We start from the raw sequence: 18,740 nt of genomic DNA, 5'->3' as shown, positions 1-18,740 counted from the left end.
CGGTTGTGTTTGCTGGCTGGCACTTGCCCAGGCTGTGAAATGCATAGTTTGACGAAACAATGTCATCTGGCATACTATTGCCTTTTCTGGTTTCATTGAAGAAGACTAGAGCCGGGAAGTATGTGATGTCACTCATTGCATCTGTGCACATGGCAATCTCATTCATCTCGTTTATGAAGAATAGAAGGCTGCTTAGAGCACTCTGCTGCTCAGTAATAGCAGACTCCTCAGACTGCTTATCTGACTCTACTGTGCTCTGTATACTGCCACTAACAGCTTGACTCACTGTGTTTTCATGCACTAGCACAGGGCCATTCACTGGCACAGTGGCTGGCGTGTGTTCAGTGGTTGGGTAGTCCTTTGAAGATTCGCATACCATAATGGCAGTGATTACAGCTTGGTCAGTTGCGGCAGCTGACTCTTCTACAGAAATGCTCTCTAGTGTGGGCACAGGTACTTCTACCAGACTTTTTTTGTTTTCTAACAATGGCACTTCTGTAGTGACAGGCGCTTCCAGCAATAGTATGGGAGCAGCCTGCTCCTCTTGTACAAGTGGCATGGCAGGCTCGCTATCCTCACTGTCTTTGTGTTTCCTATTGTCTTTGAGTGCTATTACTTCCGAAGAGGATGGCAGTGTTTTGGTGTTCCTTTTTTTAGGCGGGACTTCTTCTGCAGTGTGTGCGTCTTTAGGCGCATCTGCTACAGCCTTTCTCTTGGACGTGCCAAAAAAGAATCTTTTTACTTTTCCGTACAAAGAAGTCTTCTCTGATTTAGTCTTCTGATGCTCTTTTTTCTTCTGCATTTGCGTGCAAACATCAACAAACCCTAATATACACGTGATTTGTGATAAACAAATAAAAGACCTGGTCTAAGACCCTTCTATATTAAAAATCCAATATCCCGGTTCAAAATAATCATAATAATACTATTTAGTTGTGATGTACCTACTACACTTAAATACAAGTAATGTATTCAGTATAGGGTATCTATAGTATATTTGAGTGTTTCTGCTGTATTGTGTTATATTTTATATGTGGTTGTTTAATTTGTGTGGTTTAATATATTTTTGTATTTTCTGTATTAATATTATTATGTTAAGCAGTAAATTTCTGACTAGTTTTATAAAAGTGTACTTTATTGTAAAATTTAAATTATCTTCAGTGGATGCTTGTATAAAAATAAAGAAATAGAAATTACTGTAAAAACAATACAGATGAATTAGACCAAGAATAATAACAGAAACACTTGAAGACATAAATAAACTGGTGATAGAAGAATTTAACTACACCAATCAGATATTAAAAGGCTGGGCAGCCAATTCAAGTTACACACCGGTTATATTTAAGAAAAACTATCCATTTTATATTATCTCTTTTATTGTTATGCTATCCATAATAGTTGGCATATTGGATGGGATGCAACCACTGCTGGCTAGTATAAAGTAAAAAGTCTTATTGAGTGCTCGGGTTATATCTGTATAGCATACCCGGAAATCATCAACTCTTTCTTTTAAGTCACTCTAGATATATTATATAGCTTAGTACACAGACGTATGAAGCGTATATGTACTTAGTATATAACACAGCCTCCTTATTCATATTAATCTTCATCTGAATTATCAGAATCATCATCCGTTTCTTTATCTGAATCTTCATATGAATTATCTGAATCATCATATGAATCATCATATAAATTATCTGAATCTTCATCTGCTTCTTCATCAGAATCATCATATAAATTATCTGCTTCTTTATCTGAATCTTTATCTGCTTCTTTATTTGCTTCTTTATCTGAATCTTTATCTGAATCTTTATTTGCTTCTTTATCTGAATCTTTATCTGCTTCTTTATCTGAATCAACATCATAATCTAAATTTGGCATCTCAAATCTAGTACCAGGTTTTAATTTTGAATAAACTTTTTTATCCATTATTATATTATCATTAAAGCACTCAACCCCCCAATCAGAAGCAATAGCACAAAATACTTTATCTATTGCGCTTGTTTTGAAATTTATCATACTTCCTACAATATTAATAATAACATTTCTACCAATGAAATAGTTATTTTTATCACTATTATTATAATCAAATGACGAGATACATTTTACTATCTGCTTTTTATCGGATGTATATATAATTCTTCCGCATGAAAATAGATAATATAGATCGAATTGTTTAAGCTTAAGTAGAGCATAATTAAAAGATATAGTAGAGTATAGCGGTTCCTTTCTATATAGCATACTATTTAATTTATCCACTTTGTGCATAATGAAACTAAAAATTTCATTTAAATCGGCGCCAGTAGGATGAAATTCGATTTTATTTGCTATATTACACATAGAATCAATATACTTGTTTATCACATAATCGCCGTTATATGACATGCCCACATATTCAGCAGTTGTTTTATCAAAATTAAAATTGATAGTTAATTTTCTCACAATTGAAGGAGTAGTGGAGATGCTTATATGCAATTTCCCAAATATATCAGATTCATGGTTTTCAAGTGTGCCTATTCTAAGATCTGTGTCTGCCGATACTTTCATTTCTTTATTGAATGAAAGCAAGGCCAATATTTTATTAACTAAATTATTAGTATCCGCCGTCAGTTTTGAGCTTAAGTTTTTTTCTTCTCTTACTTTTTTAATAAGCTCATTTAGTTCTTCCTTTATGACTTCAAACATATTAGTTATGTCTAAAATAATAGAAAGCATGCTTAGCAAGCCTCCATTACAATACTGGGGTTTAAGGCTAGAATTTGATGAATTCTTATGTGTCAAATCATTAATTAACTTATACCAGTCATAGTGAACACTTAAATCTTCTGTGTCAAATAGGTCTCTGTACTTAGTAAAGAACTGCTTTAATTCTACGGGAGAACTTTCAATTCTTTTAAGAGTGTACTCCATATCTGTGCTGTTATAGAAGCAGCAGCAAAGTAGAGTAAGTATGCTAGTTTCTGTCCCAATAGTAAGCTTTTCTAAACCAGAAAGATATTCTAGGTTAGTAGGAGAGAAATGCATGGATGGGTTGGATGTATTCATAGAACTAGAAGCCATGCCAGTTAGGGACAATTCATTATTTTTGTAGCAAGTACGTAAAATATCTGGCATGGATAGTTCTCTATGAAAGGGAATAAACACATATTTACTCACATAATTATTAGCACTTTCTATATTTTCAATTTTTTCTGCTTCTATATCTAAAAATTCTTCATTTATAGGACAGAATATATCTTTAAAAACAGTTATAGCGAGCCTGTCTGCAGAATTTAACTTTAAATGTTTTTGGTTTTCTATTGCTTCAACATGTTCTTTTAGTATATTAAATGTTTCTATATGGTATGCTTTTACATCTTCATTACTGGATATATACTCAAATATATATATTTGTATAAGTAATTTAGCCATACGCACAGCATATTTAGTATTGAAATCAGTAGTAGGATCGAATCTATTTTCTAATTCTTTATATTTAGCTTCTTTATAGAAATCAACTATATTTTCAGTTTGCGTGTAATAATATTTATCATCTAGCAAGCATGGTTCATTTTCATGCATTTTATTTTTGTAAATTCTATTTCCTAGCTTTAATTCAGTACTAAAGTAATTCTCAGTGCTATATCTAGATGTTTTAAGAACAAGCACGTCATGTTTAGCTTCATTTGTTTTTATTTCTAAAGAAACATCTACCCCCATAGAAAGTAAAAACAAATGAAGCAAGCAGTCTCAGTCTGTCTTTTTTCTCTGAAATATTATTAAGAAAAGCTAAAAATGAATATTTTTCTTCTGAATAAATTGTTGCTCTTCCATCCACTGTAGGAAGCATGTCAATTAAACACCTACAACATTTCAAAGATATATTTGAAGAGAGAGATTGGTTATTGTCTAAACTACGAATGCCATTCTTATCAGATGTTTTTTTGCATTTATAGATATTACCGCCAGATTCACTAGTTGCAACTTCCATTTTATATTTTACATCTATTTCACAACCAAACTCGCTTAGATTATAGATAAATCCAAGCTTACCATTGATATATAAGTTTGTAGGATGCTTAGAGCTATGTGGAGATACCATTCTATCCACATCTTTATATGAACCAACAACAATTTTTTTAAATTCTTTTACATCTTTCCATACCATTCTTGCTTTTATATTTGTTATGTATAATAGCACTATACAGTATCTAAAGTACATATAATTTTTATTTTTGAGTTATATTTATACTTTAAATTTTTGATTTAATTAAACAGCTATTCGGGTTAAATATAATCATATGTCATATTTAAGAAATATAAAATTATATTTATATTACAGGGGCTATCTCTGAGATATTCGGGTTATAAGTAGTTAATAGATGATAAAATAGGGTGAAAAAAATATACACAATTGTATAATAATAAAAATAAAGGAGTAAAATGAGCAGCCCAAGATTCTAAGAGGCAAATAGAGACAAAACAATACTAGTTTATGCTGTATGGCAAGACTAGTACAAATATAGTAATATGAGTTATCTGAATGATTACATAAACAAGTTAATATGAATTAAATTGAACATGCGGTATATAAAGGCATATTCAAATCCAATAAACATTAAAGTGTCTTAATGTTCCTTTTAAAGAATCAACCAATGGCTTATATTATATGATGAACCATGCCTAGTGTGGGTACCACACACATATCTATGCGAAGTCATCTAGTGCTATAATATGTAAATGTTTAAAATTTTATATGGCAAGAATAATAAAAAAAGCTGAAGCTAAGTCTGAATTTGGTATACTTCTTATTAATTACATTCTGCTGGGATTAAAATAATTCCTTAAAATATAGAAATCCTAAAATTATTTCTTTTATTGTTATGCTATCCATAATAGTTGGCATATTGGATGGGATGCAACCACTACTGGCTAGTATAAAGTAAAAAGTCTTATTGAGTGTTTTTCTGATTATATCTGTATAGCATGGCCGGAAATCACTAACTCTTTCTTTTAAGTCACTCTAGATATATTATATAGCTTAGTACACAGACATATGAAATGTATATATACTTAGTATATAACACAGCCTCCTTATTCATATTAATCTTCATCTGAGTTATCTGAATCATCATCCGCTTCTTTATATGAATCTTCATCTGAATTATCTGAATTATCTAAATCTTTATCTGAATAACCCGAATTATCTGAATCTTCATCCGCTTCTTTATATGAATCTTCATCTGAATTATCTGAATCTTCATCTAAATCTAATTCTGGCATCACAAATATAGTACCAGCTATTAATTTCGAATAAATATCTTCATTCATTATTATATTGTCATTAAAGGAGTCAATTCCCAAATCAGCAGCAATAGCACAAATGAATTTATCTATTGCGCTTTCTTTGAAATTTAGCATACTTCCTATAACACTAATAATAATATTTCGATAAAACAAATGTTTCAGTGGCTCCTCAATATATTTAATTGCCGAGATAGACTTTATTAAATGCATTTTGTCAGGTGTATATATAATTCTTCCATATGAAAATGCTTCGCATTGATCTGGCATAATATTCCGCTTTTGGGCTGAATTTAAATATTGAACATAGCACGGTTTTGTATTTTTATCCACTATATTATAAATTGCACCTGTTATGTAGTTAGCGTATTTTACAATTGTTTTGCCAATTCTAGTGATGTTTTTTTGGTCGTAAGAAATACCTATATCAACTATTTTCTTTATACTAGATTTTAGAGAAGAATCATTCTCAGTTTTATTCATACACTCATATACATCATCATACGTAGAAGTTACTTTATCAAGGCTAAACTCCATAGTCAGTATTCTTACAATTTTAGAATCGCCAGAGATTATTAAAGACAGTTTTCCAAATGCATCAAATTCACAGTCTTTAGCTTTATCTATTTTAAGGCAAGAATCTGATGTTACTTTCATTTGTTTATTATATGAAAGTCCATTCAGTATTTTTTCAACTAAATCACAAATACTCATCGTTATACATGGGTCAGATATCTTTCGTTTTCTTACTTTGTCAATAAGCTCATCTAATTCTACCATTATGTTATTAGGCCCATTAGTTATATCTAAAATAATAGAAAGCATACTTAGCAAACCCCCATTATAATACTGGGTTTTACTGCGTTCGCAAAATTCATCCCCGACTTTCATATAATTAATTATCCTATGCCAGTCGTAATGAACACTTAAATCTTCTGTGTCAAATAGGTCTCTGTACTTAGTGAAAAACAATTTTAATTCGTTAGGAGGATATTTAATTGTTTTAAGAGTGTACTCCATTCCTTGGCTGTCATAGAAACAACAGCAGAGCAGAGTAAGTATGCCAATTTCGGTCCCAATAGTAAGCGATTTTAATTGAAAAGGGGTGTCTTCACTGGAATAGAAGCTGTTGGTGAGAGCATTAGTTATACAGTTAGAGTTAGAAGCCATGCCAATTAATAATAATTCATTGATTTTTTCGCAAGTGTGTAAAATATCTGGCATAGATGGTTCTCTATGAAAGGGAACAAACACACAGTTACTCAGATTCTTATGGATTTCAGTTATATTTTTCATAGTTTTCGCTTCTTCATCTAGCGCTTTCTTATTTATAGGGCAGAAAAGACTGTTAAAAACATTTATAGCAAATTCTCCTATATCATTAGACTCTTCTTTTTCTACTGCATCAACGTGTTCTTTTAGTATATTAAATGTTTCTATAAGATACGCTTTCATGTCTTTTTTAGTGGATATATACTCGAATATATACATTTGTATAAGTAATTGGGCCTTGTTTATATAATCATCTTCATGCTGATTGATTTTATCTTTACTGCAATTAGACAAATTTTTTAATATTCTATCTTTAACTTCTTTATAAAAATTAACTATATCTTTAGTTTGTTTCTGGTAATACTTATTACGTATACGACGTCTAAAATTTTTATCAGATACAGATAGTTTTTTTTCATCTAAATCTGGGTAACATTTGCTCTCTAGTCTCAATTCATCGGTAAAGTAATTCTTAGTGCTATTTTTAGATGTTTTAAGAACAAGCATATCCTCTTTAAGGTCATTCCTTTTTATTTCCAAAGAAATATCTATCCCTTCAGAAAGTAGAAATAAAGAAGCAAGCAAGCCAAACTTGTTATTGTTCGATGGGATCTCATCAATAAAACTAAAAAATGAATTTTTTTCTTTTGAATAAATTATTGCTCTTCCATCTACTATAGGAAACATGTCAATTAAACACCTATGTAAATTTAAATGCATAATCGATAAGTATCGATTGCTATGTTTTAAACGATGAACCCCATTCTTATCAGATGTTTTACGGCATTTATAACTATTACCGCCAAATGCATTACATTTAATTTCCAATTTCAATTTTCTATCTATTTCATAAGAAAACATGCTTAGGTTATGTATTAATCCAAGCCTATTATTAACATATAAGATTGCCGGGTGTAATGACACAAGTGAAGATACCATTCTTTCGTTGCCCCTATATAAACCTATACAAGTTGATTTAAATTCTTTTACATCTTCCCATACCATTCTTGCTTTTATACATATTATATAGAATAGCACAAGTATGTGTCTAATAAAGTACATTTATTTTTTATTTTTTTGAGTTATATTTATATTTATAAAATAAATCAATATTAGATTAAATATAATCATATGATACATTTATATTAGAAGGAATATAAAATTATATTTATATTACAGGGGTTATCTCTGAGATATTAAATATAAGTGCTTAATAGATGTCAGAATAGGCCAAGAAATAGATAAAAAGCATATGACAATAAGAATAAAGGGAGTAAAATAGATTTATATGTGCAAATAAAGGCAAAAGTAATACTAGTTTATTTTTAAAAACAATATCATACAGATTACTAAAAAGAATATAGTATACGCATAGCTGTACGGGATAGGAATATACATAAGAAAGAATACCAAGATGAATCTGAAAAACCAGACGATATAAATATATCAAATGGCTTTAAATGTGCATATAAACATAATCTAAGTGATATGTTGGTGAATATATCATTAGGGTATGTAAGATCTAAATTGTTTTGTATTTTAATAAATCATATTTATGTAATTATTTAATTATTTATTCTTTATAATAAATTATTCTAATTTTAAATAAACCTATTCATATTTTATTCTTAATGTAAAGAAAATTTACATTTCTTAAATAAAAAATAGAAAATATTAGAAATAAATAAATTTACTTCATTAGGGTATAATACAAACATACCACAAAAAATTAATAGAAGAGCAAATATTACCATAATAACTAGGAAAGTTCTGGCAAACCTACCCTTTATATTTAAGTATCTATTGCCATTTCGAGTTTTCTGATAATTATTCTCTTCTGATGTAATAATTACTTTAGTGCTAATGGGTCTATTAGCAATAACTGATATTTTATCGATTATACTACTTGTATGTTTTAGAACCAAGTTATTCTTAAAAGTATCAAATGTAAAATTTGGACTTTTCCAGATAGAATTAATATTAAATTGTACTCTTGCATCATAGATAACTAATGATTTCATGCCTTTAAAAATATCCAATGATCTTTGAAAGTTGTTCACTTCTTTGTGTATATAAGATAGAATATGGTCTGTTTCGGTTTTTATGCACATTTGCCATATTGGAAAGTATAATAAATAATACAGAGAAGAAAAGTATTTGTTATTATGCTTGCTACTACTTTCAACAAAAATTGAATCGTATGCTATATTTATAAGCCAATGTATATCATTAGTATCTACTCTTGTAAGTAGATGTAACGAATAAATATCACCATTATTTAGTCCAAGTTCAATTATATTTGATTTTTCCTCTCCGTTCTCATTTATTGTAATAAGACTGTCTCCATGCTTTAATATTACTTCTAATGCTCTTTGTATTCTTGGAATATCTATAGAATGAACTATTTCAAAGAGATTCGCTAGTGCATCACTAGATAGTATAACATCTGGTAACACATATATATTATGCAGAGCACATAATTTATTAATGGTATGACAGAAGAAGTTCTGTCTTTTTTTATAGACCTGCGCTGCAACCAAATGATTATTATTCATTATATCGTAGTATGCGTGTTTCTTTTTATAATCAGATAAATGGTTATTCGGGTCTATAATTGTGTTCATAATTATTTTTGTATTTTTTATAGACTTATTAACTATGGCTATAATGCAGTTTTCATCATAAGGACTATTTTCATTAACAGAGTTCAATATTTGCAAAACAAGTGAATTATACGCTAGATTGTTTAGTGGTGCATATTTTGTTTCAAATAATGGTTCTTGTTTGTTCATGTCGGATAGTATACGGATTAATATATCTTTAAGCCCTGGAATAACCTTGCCTGTGCTACTAAATAATTCTGTCTGTAGTTTAATTCTTAGCTTGTCTTCACTATAGCTCATTATAAAAATTAGTTTTTGTGATTATGCAAAATAGAAGAATTAAAATATTTTTACACGTTCAAGGCCCCTCAAACTTTACTGTTTTAAAAAAAATATTTTTACAAATTAATCAAATAGGCACTTATTGAATGTATTTACAGATTATTTAGATTGTATAGTGCCAATCAAGCAGATATACAGACCAATTGCAGCACATTTTAGATTAATACATTTAGAATGTACTTTAGTATTTATGTTGTATAAGAGAGATATAATGCGAACTATATAGTAAAAAGTGTGTTTGTTTAAAATAGCATAATTAAGAAGTATTCTTTATCCATTACAATCGTATTTCAAAAGAAGCCCAATGTGAAATATATGATATTTATTAAATAAGTTAAGTGTTTTAAGTACTGTTTTACACAGAAGATTTCTTTCGGGATTTGTGTTTTACAAATGGGTCTTTTTTATTGGACTTCCAGTAAATACTAATTAACCAGAAAAGCAACAAAATAGGACACAGAACAATACAGACGTCAATGAACACGCTGTAATACACAAAATCACTAGTAACAAATGGAGTACTTTCTCCGGCTGTTAGCAGCATAGGAAGATGGATGGACAGCTTGTTTGTTAAGTATTCTCTCATCTCAGAGACAGAAACTCTCGTGCTTTGCATTAAAACCGCAAGATATCCTGCCATGTAAGCGGCAGATAGACTTGTTCCTTCCCGAATTCTATACTTAACAGCAGGAGACATTTCTGACACTTCCCCAACTGTTGCAGACCCTGGGGCATATGTGTCAACACATTCTCCTGTGTTGGACCATACTTCTGGGTAGAGTGTGTCAGACATACTTCCCACAGTGATTGTATATTTAGACCTAGATGGGCTATAGTTACATGCTGACTCAGCACTGTTCCCTGCAGCAACAACTACAGGGATATTTGCATCATAGAACATTTTCAATGACTTGTCTAATATAGCCGACTTCTCGCCAGTAAATGGGAGTAAAATGATTTTCTTGTTTTCTTTAACGGATATTCCATCTAACACATAAAGAATATCAGAAAGGTCGGCAACACCGAATTTAAACACGGGGTGTAAAACAATTCTAGCTTCTTTTGCTAGCCCTGTTGTTATGCCAGCAGCAGCTGTCATTATAGATGTAGGATGGCTGCTCGGCGGGTGCTGTGCATATTTTCGAACTATTTTCACCCGGCCTGACACTTCTTTATGAACCACCCCAATGTCAGCATCAAGTATCTCTATCTGCATGCCTTTTCCAGTATAGTTACTCTGTAGAGGAAAATACTTATTTCTGTACCAGCGAAATAAACTGGATTTTTTTATAAGATACCCATTTCGGATATATCGATTAATGAAGGAATCCAGCCATTTCACATTAAATAGGCGCTGCTGGCTGTTGATTACAGTATAAAAATTATCAGGTAAGTCTGTTTGTTTATACGCTAGAGAGTACTGTGTGTTTCTCTCCAAGTTCAGCTTTACTGTATTAATTTCTGATAATGTTTCATCAATTGCCTCTTCCGATAAATTACAGACAGAGAATCCTTCAATAGTATTTTTATATACGTATTGTAAGTATCCATTTCTCTTTTCTATGCTTTCTTTAAGCTGTTTCTCTTGGTCTGCGCTTAAATGATGGATTATTTCTAAAACAACGCAGTTTCTAGAATCATTCGGCAGTTTACTGTTCCTCTTCTCTGTTTCTTCCACCGTTCTCTTGTTTTTTCGGCTCTCTTCCAACTCCCGCAGTTTTTTAAGCATTTCCTCTTATTCTGGGCAGCTTTGGTAGTATTGTCCAGATAAGTACTGCTCTGCATGCTAGATACTCTGTCTTTGTCTCCATATTTGTACTGGCTACTATCCACTTCAACTGATTCCTTATTCACAGGAATCGCTGCAGAAATAGTTTTACGGCCCTCAGAGGAAATAGACTCAATTCTGTCTATGCCGTGGTTATTTAATCTAATTGTAATGTTATCACTGAACACTCGAAAGGCCCGTGCCCTCAGTGCCAATACAAGAATATTCCAGGGTGCGCGCATAAAAGATGACAATACTAGTGTTTTAAAGGATAAAATAGTTTTATTGGGTCATTTCTTTGATTTGTTTCTCTTCAGCAGTCAAGAAATTTTTGAGAATTCTTTTCTCTACGCACACACCGCATACAGTTCCTCCGTATGCTCTGTTAATGGTTCTTTGAGACTTTGGAAGTCTTGCAAATGCTGCTGGTCTAAGTGTTGGGATACCCTCAAGCTTTTTCTTGCAGTCTCCGCACTTCTGTGGGCTGCCTGTCTTCTTCTGTTTCTTGAAGTATAATTTCCCGGTCTCTTTATCCTTTGCGAACACCATGACATTACTTGGTGTAATGTATGGATTGTATCCTGCTCTAACTACTCTTTGTGCCATTTACAAGGCATAAAAAAATAAAAATAAAACAGCACAGAAAAAAGAATTCGTTAAAAATAACTGCTATTCTTTACGGTACAAGAGAGAATAGAGCTATAATAAACCCATAAATACCCTATAAACTGTATAATAATAAACTATAAATCGTAGACAAAATATATCTTATAATATAACTTAGTAGTATATGTACAATAAAAAATACTCATACAAAAAACAGAATTAATAATACTATGTAGTATAAGTAATGTACTACATCCAGAAATAAAATATTATACAGTAATTATTATACAATGTATAATATATTTTATTATATATTACACATAATACAATAAAATATATTATTTTTAGTACATAGTTCTATAAGTCATAGTTTATTTTATTTCCTGTATGAGAGAAGTACTGCAAGAATCTGAAACAAACTTAGAGCACAAGAAAAGAATACAAATGCTATTTAGACTGTTTAATATGAACATAACAGATAATTTCAACACCAACTATGCAATGCTTTTATTTATAAATAATGTATATTACAAGAGCATTAACAGGGTGAAAGAGATTGAAAAAAGATCAAACGAGAATATACAGCAATTATATAAATATAACAAACTAAAAGACACTGCACAAGATATTTTAGGGAAGTTGGCAGAAATAAAAGGAGTAACAAATAAGAAAATATCAGAAGAGTACAACACACCGGAATAAGTATAGAACTAAAAAACCAATGACTTAAAAGTAATAAATTATTTACACAATTATTTATAAGTTATAGCATTTTATACACAATGTGTATAAACAATATATATATGTATTAAAAATATTTTATACACAATGTGCATAAATAAGTATAGGTATAAGTATAAATACGTACGATGGGGTAATGTAAACAAATAATGTATCCGCTTTGGTCCAGTGGCTAGGATTTCGCCCTCTCACGGCGACGGCCGGGGTTCGATTCCCTGAAGCGGAATTATTTTTATGTTTTAAATATTTTTTAGCCATGCTTGTCTATAAAGAGTTTACTGCGTTAGACCTCCTTGACTTGAATTTGCCAAACTTAGATGAGAACACGTGCTCGTTCTCTCCTGATTTTTATTTAAGGTATTTATCTAACCATTCAGATTATTGCCTGTCAGTTAGTTCATCTGGTAATGCCATTGGATATATTATTGGGAATTACGGTACATATAAAGATACAAAAGCATTATATTCACATGTCACAGCACTGAGTATTTCACAGGAATTTAGGAGGCATGGGATAGGAAGGAACCTTTTGCAAATGTATGATTTAAATGCTAAAAAGGGGAAGTCGAAGTTTATTGATTTGTTTGTTAGGGTATCAAATAATGTGGCAGTTAATTTTTATAAAAAATGTGGATACGTTGTACACAAAACAATAGAGAAGTATTATACAGAGCCAGAGGAGGATGCGTATGATATGAGAAAATATACAACAGAATAATAAAATATGTGTATGTTTATACTGCAGTATATGGCTAATAATTTATTTTTATATGAATAGGCCAGTAATAATGAATATTACAGAAAGAAGTACTTATACGATAGAGTGTAAATCAGAAATAATTAAGATATTTAATAGGATTAGTGTACGTCTTGGGATTAAAATCTATTTTATTGCATAATTACTTATAAAAGCAGTAAATACACTAAAATACTATAAATATTCGTTAAAACTGATTTATTTATATCAAGAGTATTTAAAGTAGTGGAATTATTGCTTCTATAATATTTGGGTTTAAAAACGCAGCATAGGTTCTTTCTATATCTGACAGCTGTTTCGTCACATCATTTGCTAGAGTGTGGCTGTCCTCCTGTACTTCCACTCTTACAATATACTTACTGCTCAGCGTATTAAATAACTTGTACAGAATTGAAAGACCAATTAGACCAACCATTGAGCAGTGTGGAATAGTTGGGATTACTACAACACGAACAAACTCTCCTGCTGGTGTTTTATCTATGAATATTCTGTCAATACTTACTACTTTTAAATCTTCTAATGTGTAGCTGTGCTCTGGATCACGTATATTTCTGATAATTTGAAAAATGCTCATTTTATTCACAACTATTTCTTTATTCTCCCATTCAATCACATACTCTGGAGACTTTTCTGTGCACACATCCGGTGACTCGTTCATATGCTTAAAATTATTTCTGCATAAACGAACGTAAAGAAACAGGATATTATGGAATGAGCACCAGCTGTTAAGAATAAACCATTCATAAAATAAAAGAACATTTATACAAAATAAAAGTGCACAGCCCATGTGCGCATAAATATGAGTAAAGAACAGCTTATAGCACATAATATGTTTTTATATCAAGACACAACCCGAATTTATTTAACGAAATAGCATAAGATCTTAGTAGTTCAATGCCTCACCCTTTGCTTTCTTCTGTGCACCAATTTCTACGTGCTTTGCTCTCTTGAACACTTTGCACTGCTTTCTCTTGCACTTTGAGCACTCCATCTTTAAAACTACTTTCTTGGTTGTCTTGGCCTTTCTTCTTAAAATAGGCTTGGTTTGACCTCCAAACCCTCTCTGCTTTCTTGCGTATCTACGAGCACCCTGTGCGGTTGGTCTTTCCTTGCTCTTCTTGTAGAGAGATACTTTGTGTACTTCGTGTGTATTGCACTTCTGGCAATGTGTTTTTCTTGTCTTTGGGTAGTTTACCATGCAGGGCTACAAAAATAAAATTAATTTCTGGATGGCAAAATTTCAGTTTGAAATTCGAAATTAAATTCTGGGCAGTTGGCCTATGCTTTAAACGATATTCCTGCTTCTTTGAATTTAATAAGAAGGAACAGAAAATCTTCAACTATCATTTTTGCTGCACGTTCTTTTTCTAGTTTGCTTTCTTCTAGCACTTTATTAAGAATAGCCTCTTGTTCTGGGGATATCTTCCGGGATGGCTCTTCTGTCAAAGCAGGCTCTGCTAGTGTATCATCTTCCTCTGCTATGTCTGCTATTTTGTCTCTGTTCATAAAGAGAAGGTTCTTTATTGTGTTCTGCCTAAATATTGACCCAATGGTTTTGTTCTTTCTGCTGAAGCATATGCGCAGCATGCCATCAAACTCTGTTAGGTCTATATCCACTTTATTTCTTCTTGGCTCAATCTTTACAATGCTTGACTCTACCTTTGGAGGTGGGCGGAAGTTCTTTTTTGAAACCCGCATAATGTGCGTGACAACTGCCCGAATTTGCACAGACACAGAAAGCCTGCAGTAGCTGCTTGTCCCCGGAGCAGCACAGAGTCTGTCCGCAAACTCTTTCTGGAACATAAGAACGCACGCCCTAAAGGGATACTCTAGCAGCTTAAAAACCAAAGGACTGCTTATTTGGTACGGAGTGTTTGATACACACAGATCAAAATATGGATAGTTTGCATCTATCGCATCTTCAATCAGAAGTTGCAGCTTGTTTTTTCTTGCACCTATTCTTTTTATAAGATCAGATGCTATTTTTCTATCTTTTTCTATGGCAACCACCCGCTTGCACTTGTCTAATAGCTTTAGCGTTAAATTTCCTGTACCGGGCCCTATCTCCAGAACAGTGTCAGTTGGCTTGATTTTTGCCTTGTCAATCATATTAGTTACAATTCCTGGGTTTTTTAAAATGTGCTGGCCAAACGTCTTCTTAAACCGTCCATCCATTATGAAAATTCTAATATTTTCTTATTTTTATTGTAGAAGTAAAATCCTTTGTTAGAGTCGCATATTCTTACATAATTTAAAGTAAGGCAGACTAAATTCACTTTCTAATACCTGAATTGACAACAATAATTACCGTTTTACAAGGCAGTCACAGGTTTTTTCTTAATACCCCAAATGTATCCATAGTCTAAATTTCAATAATAGACTTCAAATTAGAGCGTATTATAAGAAATAACCCGAAATTCAAATAGAAATATATACACTACCATAATTACACGGTCTGTGCTTATTTATATAATATATTACATTTGGCTTATACTCTGGTATACTCTATAAAAGTACTGTTTAATATTTAAGAGGTGTGTATAAGAAGAGTCTGTTCTGAACAAAAGAATAAATTTCTGAGTAATTAGAGCAGCGCATATAATAGATCTAACTGATAATATAGACCTTTTAATGTATATTATCTATCTTCAGAGCAGTTTATCTTTTTATGGTATTTGTTTACTTATTGAGATAATTTATGCTATATTGTCATTTGTTTCTGTTTCTTGTGTGTAATCAGTATTCTGTACTGTACAACAGATTTATTATGTGTATTAATTTATACATTGGATTATTTATTTATTTTGTAAATTAACACTATGGACACGAATGGTTATGATACAACTGGGTTATCTTCATCGTTACTAGCAGTTGGCCTCCTGCTGCCTACAATTGCAACAGTATACTTCGCATCTGGAACAAAGAAGGCACAGACAAAGTGTACGTGTACGCAGTGCTTAAGAATGAAAAAGAAATACAGAATTAACAAGTATAATTGGATGTTCTATGGCCTGCTACTTCTTTTAATTGTTCCAGTGTACAATATACTATTCAACCAATACGGAAAGAATACGAACAACGATCCGTATAAGCTGCTAAATATATCACAGAACGCAACAAAAAAGGAAATTGAAAAGGCGTATCGTACAACAATAAAGAAGGCCAAATTTGTAAAGATAGACAAAACAAAGCAAAAAGAGCTTGTGCAGAGCATTCTCAAGGCAAAAGACCTGCTGCTAGATGACAAAGCAAGAGAGCGGTGGGATGCCTTTGGAGATGCACCCGTGGTGAATAACCACACTATAGCCATACCTTCTTGGATTATGAGCAAGTACAATCCAGTTGTTCTTATTTTCTTATACGTACTGGTTCTTGGCGTGCTTCTTCCTAAGTGTGTGTCTTATATGTGGATGTATTCCTTTGAGTATTCATCAAGTGGAATATTGTATAAAAGCACAGAGTCACTGTACAGTGCACTAAAGCACATAGTAGTTGAGGACGTAGTTGGGCTATTAGCACTGCTAAGCAAGTACACTATAGAAATGTCACAGTATAAAGAGAAAACAGACCCGAAAAACATTGAGAAGCTAAGAAAGATAATCAAGGAGAACTATGGTATGTCTCTTCCTATGGACACAAATGTATTTATTCTATGTGTGTCCATACTTCTATTGAGAGATCCAGAGGTTCTGGCCTTAGTGAATGGAAAGGATGTGGAGTATTTACAGAACTGGCTGGTTCTATCTTCGCACGCAACAAAGAACCTGGCTGCGGCGGTTAAGAACAGTTTTTTGTATACACTGTCGATAGATCTAGAAAGAAGCATTATTCAGAGTGTGCCAGACCCAATGTACTACCCAATGCAGGCAGGAATATCCTTTTCTGACATATTTGTTTCTAAGTATAAGAACAAACCGGTAGACGAGAGCACAGAAATAGACAAAAAGATGTTTAAGATTGCTATATCTGGCATGGATATGTATAACGTATTTGATGGAATTGTTAAGGATGGCATGTTTATAACTGGATCTGTGGATGCAATAATAAAGCTGCGGATAGATAGGGAGGGAGTAAATTCATACACCCCCACAGTCATTAAAAAGAGTGATAGCAAGATAAGCGACTCTGGGGATCTTGCGGATTTAGAGCATAATTATGAAGAACTGTACCCCTCATCGCTAGAGAAGTATCCTATAAAAATCAAAGGAACTCATTTTGAACCCGTGCATGCGCCGATGTACTTTGATGACCTCTTATACACATGGACATGCGTGCTGATGGTGAATAAGGACGTGCTATTTGAGTCGCATCCATTCACGCCAAGCAAAGCAGGCACTGATGTATTTTTTAAGGTCCCTGCACTGGCAAGCATTATTTCAACAAGAAGAGCAGAGATAGAAATTAAGCTAATCTGCGAAAAGTACTTTAATAGAGATGCCACAAAAAAGCTATCAGTTCTAATTAAATAAATTCTTATCTTTATTTTTATCTCCACTGATTGATTCAGACGCCCTTGTCTGACTCCTGTCCATCACTGGCACATAAAACCACGAATTGAACTGATTTTTTACTTGCTAGCTTCCTGTCTGTGCTTTGGGTTGAGTGGCTTTAAAAGACCGTGCTTCTCTTTCCAAGACTTCATTCTGATGGTCTCCTCTCTCAGCTTGAACATCTCGTCGCATGCAGATACTTCTGGCTTGACCTCAGACAGTGGCATAGACTCAATAACAATCTTCTTCTTTTCTATTGGCATGATGGTAGTCTTGTGCTGTACTGCTCCTGCTTCAATTGCCTCCTTCTTTGTTTCATAGACGGTGATCTTTGATAAATACTCCTTGATTCTCTCTACGTTAAGGTTAAGAGACTCAACGGATCTGGTGTATCTCTTCATATCAACTGAGATTCCCAGCTGTCTTGCCTTCTTTACGTCTAATCCAGCCTGCATTACCTCAACAATGGAAAATCCTCTTCCAAGTCTCTGCTTGATGTTGTATCTTCTGCTGTTTGCTCTGACTATGGGTCTAAGCAGCTCTACGTTCATTGGAGCTATTTTCTGTGCCTTCTCCTTTCTTATCTGGCTTCTAAGCTTTTTCTGGATTGGCTGGTGGAACCAGGTCTTGAATCTCAGAGAAGTCTTTTTGTAGTGTCCGGTACTTAATGCGTTATTGTGTTTCATATCCCTGTATAAAGAATTAAAAAAAAGTATTTAAATACTTTCATGCAAAGAGTAAATTTGCTTAGAAATAAAGAGACGCTCGCAGAATTATAAGCAAATTAATTACATAAGCAGTAAAATATGCTGATTATTACTAAATGAGTATAGTCCACTTGGTGAACACCAGATGTTTACTTCTAATGAAAATCATAA

At 32.5% G+C, this 18,740-nt stretch overlaps 15 protein-coding genes and 1 non-coding gene across 16 annotated transcripts; 4 read left to right on the top strand and 12 right to left on the bottom strand.

Annotated features, from left to right (window-relative positions):
• Nucleotide 1: 1 nt before the first annotated feature.
• NEPG_00897 (uncharacterized protein) lies at nucleotides 2-802 on the bottom strand (the record flags this gene model as incomplete). The annotated part of the gene is made up of 1 exon (XM_013203272.1): nucleotides 2-802. A coding segment is annotated over one exon (801 nt), but the record flags the coding sequence as incomplete, so codon positions are not given.
• Nucleotides 803-1,027: 225 nt separating this feature from the next.
• NEPG_00896 (uncharacterized protein) lies at nucleotides 1,028-1,255 on the bottom strand (the record flags this gene model as incomplete). Its single annotated transcript, XM_013203271.1, has 1 exon — nucleotides 1,028-1,255. The coding sequence occupies one exon, from the start codon at nucleotides 1,253-1,255 to the stop codon at nucleotides 1,028-1,030; it is 228 nt and encodes a 75-aa protein (XP_013058725.1).
• Nucleotides 1,256-1,372: 117 nt separating this feature from the next.
• NEPG_00895 (uncharacterized protein) lies at nucleotides 1,373-3,699 on the bottom strand (the record flags this gene model as incomplete). The annotated part of the gene is made up of 1 exon (XM_013203270.1): nucleotides 1,373-3,699. The coding sequence occupies one exon, from the start codon at nucleotides 3,697-3,699 to the stop codon at nucleotides 1,600-1,602; it is 2,100 nt and encodes a 699-aa protein (XP_013058724.1). The 3' UTR covers nucleotides 1,373-1,599.
• NEPG_00894 (uncharacterized protein) lies at nucleotides 3,662-4,201 on the bottom strand (the record flags this gene model as incomplete). Its single annotated transcript, XM_013203269.1, has 1 exon — nucleotides 3,662-4,201. One exon carries the CDS (start codon nucleotides 4,199-4,201, stop codon nucleotides 3,662-3,664), a length of 540 nt encoding a protein of 179 aa, XP_013058723.1.
• A 650-nt stretch (nucleotides 4,202-4,851) lies between these two features.
• On the bottom strand, nucleotides 4,852-7,617 carry NEPG_00893 (uncharacterized protein; the record flags this gene model as incomplete). The annotated part of the gene is made up of 1 exon (XM_013203268.1): nucleotides 4,852-7,617. The coding sequence occupies one exon, from the start codon at nucleotides 7,615-7,617 to the stop codon at nucleotides 5,083-5,085; it is 2,535 nt and encodes an 844-aa protein (XP_013058722.1). The 3' UTR covers nucleotides 4,852-5,082.
• A 566-nt stretch (nucleotides 7,618-8,183) lies between these two features.
• Nucleotides 8,184-9,458, bottom strand: NEPG_00892 (uncharacterized protein; the record flags this gene model as incomplete). Its single annotated transcript, XM_013203267.1, has 1 exon — nucleotides 8,184-9,458. One exon carries the CDS (start codon nucleotides 9,456-9,458, stop codon nucleotides 8,184-8,186), a length of 1,275 nt encoding a protein of 424 aa, XP_013058721.1.
• Nucleotides 9,459-9,840: 382 nt separating this feature from the next.
• NEPG_00891 (uncharacterized protein) lies at nucleotides 9,841-11,500 on the bottom strand. Its single transcript, XM_013203266.1, has one exon. It carries the CDS (start codon nucleotides 11,227-11,229, stop codon nucleotides 9,856-9,858), a length of 1,374 nt encoding a protein of 457 aa, XP_013058720.1. The 5' UTR covers nucleotides 11,230-11,500; the 3' UTR covers nucleotides 9,841-9,855.
• Nucleotides 11,501-11,550: 50 nt separating this feature from the next.
• On the bottom strand, nucleotides 11,551-11,874 carry NEPG_00890 (50S ribosomal protein L34e; the record flags this gene model as incomplete). The annotated part of the gene is made up of 1 exon (XM_013203265.1): nucleotides 11,551-11,874. The coding sequence occupies one exon, from the start codon at nucleotides 11,872-11,874 to the stop codon at nucleotides 11,551-11,553; it is 324 nt and encodes a 107-aa protein (XP_013058719.1).
• Nucleotides 11,875-12,261: 387 nt separating this feature from the next.
• NEPG_00889 (uncharacterized protein) lies at nucleotides 12,262-12,598 on the top strand (the record flags this gene model as incomplete). The annotated part of the gene is made up of 1 exon (XM_013203264.1): nucleotides 12,262-12,598. One exon carries the CDS (start codon nucleotides 12,262-12,264, stop codon nucleotides 12,574-12,576), a length of 315 nt encoding a protein of 104 aa, XP_013058718.1. The 3' UTR covers nucleotides 12,577-12,598.
• A 171-nt stretch (nucleotides 12,599-12,769) lies between these two features.
• On the top strand, nucleotides 12,770-12,841 carry NEPG_02693. The gene has a single exon. It is a non-coding gene; the product is annotated as a tRNA-Glu (tRNA).
• Nucleotides 12,842-12,871: 30 nt separating this feature from the next.
• On the top strand, nucleotides 12,872-13,333 carry NEPG_00888 (uncharacterized protein; the record flags this gene model as incomplete). The annotated part of the gene is made up of 1 exon (XM_013203263.1): nucleotides 12,872-13,333. The coding sequence occupies one exon, from the start codon at nucleotides 12,872-12,874 to the stop codon at nucleotides 13,331-13,333; it is 462 nt and encodes a 153-aa protein (XP_013058717.1).
• Nucleotides 13,334-13,572: 239 nt separating this feature from the next.
• NEPG_00887 (uncharacterized protein) lies at nucleotides 13,573-14,198 on the bottom strand (the record flags this gene model as incomplete). Its single annotated transcript, XM_013203262.1, has 1 exon — nucleotides 13,573-14,198. One exon carries the CDS (start codon nucleotides 14,196-14,198, stop codon nucleotides 13,590-13,592), a length of 609 nt encoding a protein of 202 aa, XP_013058716.1. The 3' UTR covers nucleotides 13,573-13,589.
• Nucleotides 14,199-14,255: 57 nt separating this feature from the next.
• Nucleotides 14,256-14,570, bottom strand: NEPG_00886 (60s ribosomal protein l44; the record flags this gene model as incomplete). The annotated part of the gene is made up of 1 exon (XM_013203261.1): nucleotides 14,256-14,570. The coding sequence occupies one exon, from the start codon at nucleotides 14,568-14,570 to the stop codon at nucleotides 14,256-14,258; it is 315 nt and encodes a 104-aa protein (XP_013058715.1).
• An 80-nt stretch (nucleotides 14,571-14,650) lies between these two features.
• On the bottom strand, nucleotides 14,651-15,547 carry NEPG_00885 (dimethyladenosine transferase; the record flags this gene model as incomplete). Its single annotated transcript, XM_013203260.1, has 1 exon — nucleotides 14,651-15,547. One exon carries the CDS (start codon nucleotides 15,545-15,547, stop codon nucleotides 14,651-14,653), a length of 897 nt encoding a protein of 298 aa, XP_013058714.1.
• Nucleotides 15,548-16,191: 644 nt separating this feature from the next.
• NEPG_00884 (uncharacterized protein) lies at nucleotides 16,192-17,841 on the top strand (the record flags this gene model as incomplete). Its single annotated transcript, XM_013203259.1, has 1 exon — nucleotides 16,192-17,841. The coding sequence occupies one exon, from the start codon at nucleotides 16,192-16,194 to the stop codon at nucleotides 17,839-17,841; it is 1,650 nt and encodes a 549-aa protein (XP_013058713.1).
• Nucleotides 17,842-17,862: 21 nt separating this feature from the next.
• Nucleotides 17,863-18,548, bottom strand: NEPG_00883 (ribosomal protein L13E; the record flags this gene model as incomplete). The annotated part of the gene is made up of 1 exon (XM_013203258.1): nucleotides 17,863-18,548. The coding sequence occupies one exon, from the start codon at nucleotides 18,546-18,548 to the stop codon at nucleotides 17,940-17,942; it is 609 nt and encodes a 202-aa protein (XP_013058712.1). The 3' UTR covers nucleotides 17,863-17,939.
• Nucleotides 18,549-18,740: the final 192 nt, after the last annotated feature.

The sequence above is a fragment of the Nematocida parisii genome (genome assembly GCF_000250985.1).
Source record: "Nematocida parisii ERTm1 unplaced genomic scaffold supercont1.2, whole genome shotgun sequence".
NCBI classification, from domain to species: Eukaryota; Fungi; Microsporidia; genus Nematocida; species Nematocida parisii.
Note: the sequence above shows the minus strand (reverse complement) of the source record. Positions and strands in the feature narration are given on the sequence as shown.

What these genes read in the sequence shown, in the direction of transcription:
- NEPG_00891 (XM_013203266.1), bottom strand. Translation starts at nt 11,229, where the DNA reads ATGCTTAAAAAACTGCGGGAGTTGGAAGAGAGCCGAAAAAACAAGAGA.